At 39.7% G+C, this 5,493-nt stretch overlaps 1 protein-coding gene across 1 annotated transcript; it reads left to right on the plus strand.

Annotated features, from left to right (window-relative positions):
* The first annotated feature begins 1,319 nt into the window (after nucleotides 1-1,319).
* LOC143785478 (gamma-crystallin-3-like) lies at nucleotides 1,320-5,122 on the plus strand. Its single transcript, XM_077274368.1, has 3 exons — nucleotides 1,320-1,386; nucleotides 3,423-3,665; nucleotides 4,772-5,122. The coding sequence occupies exons 1-3, from the start codon at nucleotides 1,378-1,380 to the stop codon at nucleotides 5,045-5,047; spliced, it is 528 nt and encodes a 175-aa protein (XP_077130483.1). The 5' UTR covers nucleotides 1,320-1,377; the 3' UTR covers nucleotides 5,048-5,122.
* The last annotated feature ends 371 nt before the right edge of the window (nucleotides 5,123-5,493 follow it).

Genomic DNA, 5,493 nt, shown 5'->3' on the forward strand with positions numbered 1-5,493 from the left:
GGGTTTCATAACAGGAATCAGGTTCTCCTCGCAGGGAGGAAGCAATGGAAAATAACTAGCAATAAAACAGTGCAAAAATATGGGAGTCAAACAGTGTAACAGAAGTAAGCAAGATTTCTAGAGAAAAGAACACTTATCAGTCTGATGAGGACTTGCTTGAAGGGTCGTCTTCTCCAACGTAGGCGCCGAGAAACAGCAGCACTTGTCGTCCCTCTGTTGTTCGTGGGCTGAGTAGTCTCTAAGAGCCCGCTGCCTGGGGTTTCGGGAGTTAATGTGATATGCACAGGCTCTGAGTCTTTAGATTTTACAGCACAGCCTATCCCAGGAAAACGATGGTCAGTCTATTATTAAGTCTCTCCCCAGGAATCAGGGGCTCTGCACTGTTAAGTCTCTCACCAGGAATCACAGTCTCTGTACTGATACCGCGGGTACCAGGGGGTCGCAGTCTCTGCACGGGCCAATGTCTCTACACGGGTCTCAAAGCGCCCCTCTCTAGTCACAGCAGAGTCCGCTTTCATGTACTCACAAGATGCAGTCTTTCTGGGCAATCTCCCTGTATTTGTCCTCTCTCTCTCTCCCGGAGCGCAGCTGCACCCTGCTCTGACCGCTGCTCACGCTGCTCTGTTACTTGCATGCGTGCCTTTCCCGCTCTCTGCCCAGCTTCCTTCCTGTCCCAGTCCCTAAGTCTGCCCCCTGGGGAACCTGTAGCACAGCTCAATGGTTCCAGGCACAGAGCCGAGAAGGTAACCGCCCCCTGATTCTTCTTGTGCTTCACCTCCTTACATTTACATGAAGCAAATCATGTTCTGAAAAAAACCCTCATACTGCTGTTTTAATCTCCTAAGTACAATGCTTATATCACCCAGAATCCAGAGACAGAAATTCTTGTTCTCAAATCTAAAATTTGTCCTAGCCTTTAAAAGTTTAGTAAAAAAAAAGTTATTGATGTATTGTACTAAATATAATTTAGTTTTTTTATAAAATGAAAATATTACAAATTATGGCTTATTTTTAATAAACACTTACTTTGTTATTTTCAGTTGTTGCATTGGAAAACCTGATCTTCTTTCATTTTCTAAAGACACAATAGATTCTCTGATGCAATGTGTCAGTATGAAAGGTTTTGTTTAACATTTACATGCTGTTTGGGGGCCATTTAAATTACAGGTGTAAGCAAAGGCACAAATACAATAGACTCATAAAACACAGAACAAAGAGACTTCCAACAATAATGGAAATTGCTTTACATTTTGCTTACTGGAAAAAAACATGTCAGCAGAACATGAAATGTATGCATCAGAGGATGTATATAAAGGCCATTTTATGTTAGCATGTTACCATAGCATTCTCCGTGGATGAGCAGCCAAACAGGACAAAATGGGAAAGGTCAGTAGATACTTTAGTTTTTAAGCTATTCTGTCTGTAAAGAGTAAAAACTTTTTTCATACATATTTTCAAAAATATTATTATGCACTTTAAAAAAACACATTACCTTACAAAACATTAGGAACACCTGCATACAGATTTGGAACTTAGGCTGGTTTCACATTTGCGTTTAAAAATGCAGCGTTTTTAAAAAAAAGCATGTGGTGAAAAAACGCATGTAAACGCGTGCAAATGCTGCATTTTTTAGATGCATACGTTTTTGCATGCAGAAAAAAATGCGGCGTTTTGCCGCGTTTACATGCGTTTTTTCCTGCGTTTGCATTTTTGAAACGCATGCTGAGAAGTGTGTGACAGCTGCCAATCATCAAAATCAACAAGAAAACCCACTATAAATAGAAATAACTAGGGTTAGGGTTATGGATGGGGGTAGGGTTAGGGTTAGGATCCCTAGGGTTAGGGGTAGGGTTAGGGTTAGGGTTAGGGTGAGGGTTAGGGGTAGGGTTAGGATCCCTAGGGTTAGGGGTAGGGTTAGGGTTAGGATCTCTAGGGTTAGGGGTAGGGTTAGGGTTAGGGGTAGGGTTAGGGTTAGGGTTAGGGGTAGGGTTAGGATACCTAGGGTTAGGGGTAGGGTTAGGGGTAGGGTTAGGGGTAGGGTTAAGGTTAGGGTTAGGGATAGGGTTTGGATCCCTTTATCACCTTGATGGTGGGGGGTGGCTTATAAGTGTGTATTCTTGTTTTTTTCTATAAAAACGCATGCGTTTTTAACGCAAACGCATGTGCTTAAAAACGCATGCGTTTACATAGACAGCAATATGTTTTTTTGCCGCGAAAAAACGCATGCGTTTTTTTGCGGCAAAAAAACGCCGCTAAAAATTACTACAGGTTGCATTTCTGCAACAAAACGCAAGCATAAAAAAAGCATGCGTTGTCAAAACGCGTCAAAACGCATGCAAAAAAATGCATGCATTTTTAATGTTAAGTATAGAAAAAAAACGCATGCTTTTTTAGCGCTAAAACGCAGTGGCAAAAAACGCAAGTGTGAAACCAGCCTTAAGCATATAGAAATGAAAAATCTTTATCAGGGCACTTATCCGCTATGTGCAATTAATAATAATAGCAGAGGCCCTTTTAGTTCCCAGTTTCAGAGTTCGGAAAAAGTTGCCACCTCTAAAGACTGACACCTGGTCCCCATCTTGTAGTAATGCCCCATGCTGGCCCCCATCTTATAGTAATGTGCCCCATGATGGTCCCTATCTTGTAGTAATGCCCCAGGCTGGTCCATATCTTGTAGATATGGCCCCATCCTGGTCCCATTCTTGTCGTTATGTCCCCCATCCATGCCCCCATATTGCAGACATGTGCCCCATCCATGTCCCCATATTGCAGACATATGCCCCATCCATGTCCCCATATTGCACACATATGCCTCATCCATGTCCCCATATTGCAGACATATGCCCCATCCATGTCCCCATATTGCAGACATATACCCCATCCAGGTCCCCCCATATATTGCAGACAGGTCCCCTATCCAGGTTCCCCCATATATTGCAGACAGGTCCCCCATCCAGGTTCCCCCATATATTGCATCTCTGGGACACAGAACCAATTTCCTTACTGAACAGTGTAAAGTCAGATGTTTCCAAACACACGACATCATCATAAGGGCAGTCCAGAATTGTATAAAGGCATAGTAATCTGTGTATGTAAACTTTTGACTTTGCAGTAAGAAAAATGCCTTAAAACATTATTTTTCTCTTATTAATCTGGCATTTGGCAAATATTAATAATTATGGTAATCCTAATTGGCCTTAATTGGGAAAGGTTTATTATGATTTCAAGTCAGATATTGAGAAAAACATGCATATGTGTCATTTTATATAGTGCATGTAAACTTCTGGTTTCAAATGTATGCAGCTGATACTGGAGGGCAACACTTCATTTCAACATTAAGTATATAAAAAATGGATTTAAAATATAGTATCCATATCCAAGTTTCAGATTAAATGAGCTTACTATGATCATTAAATCGACAGATTATCTTCTACGAAGACAGAAATTTCCAGGGTCGCACTTATGAGTGCAACTCCGAGTGTCCAGATTTGTCATCATTCTTCAAACGCTGCAACTCTATCCGTGTGGAGAGTGGAAACTGGATCTTGTATGAACAACCCAACTATAGAGGACACCAGTATTTTCTTCATAGAGGAGATTATCCTGACTTCCAGCAGTGGATGGGTTACAATGACTCAATTCGTTCCTGCCGCTTGAGTCCTCAGGTAAACTTCTTACTATACCATACATAAAGATTTGAAATCCCAAATTCATACATACAATTTGGTTAAAGCTGCATATTAGTGATGAGCGAATATACTCGTTACTCAAGATTTCGCAAGCACACTTGGGTGTCCTCCGAGTATTTGTAAGTACTCGGAGATTTACTTTTCAGCGCCACAGCTGAATGATTTACATCTGTTAGCCAGCATAAGTACATGTGGGGGTTGCCTGGTTGCTAGGGAATCCCCACATGCAATCAACAGATGCAAATCATTCAGCTGTGGTGCTGAAAACGAAATCTTCAAGTACTTACAAATACTCGGAGGACACCCGAGCATGCTCGGGAAATCTCGAGTACCGAGTATATTCGCTCATCACTACTGCATATACATTACTTTAATTTAGATAAGCAATGAACCCAAATTATCTACTGTTACTGTTAAAACTGCTCTTAAAGCACTTCTAGAAAACCTTTCACAACATTTTCCATTTGCAAAGCACATTATGGAAATACCACTGATGTTTCTTTGACTTCTTCAGCTCCTGTGGTCTACCATTTAATCCATAAACAGACTCATTAAATTTTTTGGTATTCTTTTGTGTTGACAAGAAGTTGTTTTTTCTATTAATTTTTATGCGAGTCATGTTTTGAGTCTCATAGGAATTAATAGGAAAAGTGACTCCAGGGCCACACATAGGGCATTGTAGAATTTAGGATGTCTGATTGTGGGTCACGTGGTAAGTTGGAATGATTGTAATGAGTTGTTTAACAGTAGTGAGTGAGGAAATAACCATCATTATTATTTCCACTAAGTGCACTGCAAAAAAAGCAATACAATATTGTTTTTATATCCTAGCAAATGTGCTCTAAAAATTAGCCAACTACTTACCATCTGTCCAGTGCCACTCCATTTTAAGATTGCTTGGATATCCTCTCATCTCCCTTTTACAATAGTTTGTGCTTGACCATTGCAGCCAAACACTAGACACATCCATGATATGTTGATCACAAATGCAGTCGATAGACAGCAGATACTGAAAGATAACATCCAGTACTGAAGGTTGTGCATTTTATTTCACATTGTCTTTTTGTTTCAATATATTAAAGCATCAGGGATCATTTAGAATCAGGATCTACGAGAAAGAAGACTTCAGAGGCCAAATGATGGAATTCACTGAAGATTGTCCTCATGTGTTTGAGAGATTTCGCTACCATGACATTAATTCAGTCCATGTGCAAGATGGATACTGGATGTTTTATGAGGAACCCAACTACAGAGGACGTCAGTTTTACCTGAGACCTGGAGAGTACAGAAGACACACTGAGTGGGGAGCTACTATTCCTAAAATTGGCTCTTTTAGGCGGGTTCACCACTTTCAGTGATTCATTAAAAATTTAATTAGCATTCTGTTAAAATTCTGAATTCTTATTCATTAAAATAATTTAAACTTTCACCAATTATGTTTTGTTTTATTTATCTGTTTGATATATTTGTTTTTGTATAAAACATTTGCAAAATCAATCCACAAAAAAAAAAAAAAAGTATATACTATAATATAAAGTAGTTTTCAAGTTTTTTGGCCAAAATAAAGGAGGCCGCTATTTATATCCACAAATTTTTATAGTTGACATTTCAGACTCATGATAATATTACAGGTAGTATCCCCAGTGGTTGAGAGGTTTAGGTTAAAGTATGTAATATCTTTAGGAGTCTAAGGCGGATAATGGTAATATTCTTGACATAAAGCTTTATTGTTGTCATGCTGTGACTGTACATGATTCGGGAAAGGGGCTCTGAACCGTAATCCTTGGTGTCGATAGCATGTGTT

This window comes from Ranitomeya variabilis, chromosome 7 (genome assembly GCF_051348905.1).
Source record: "Ranitomeya variabilis isolate aRanVar5 chromosome 7, aRanVar5.hap1, whole genome shotgun sequence".
Classification (NCBI taxonomy): Eukaryota; Metazoa; Chordata; class Amphibia; order Anura; family Dendrobatidae; genus Ranitomeya; species Ranitomeya variabilis.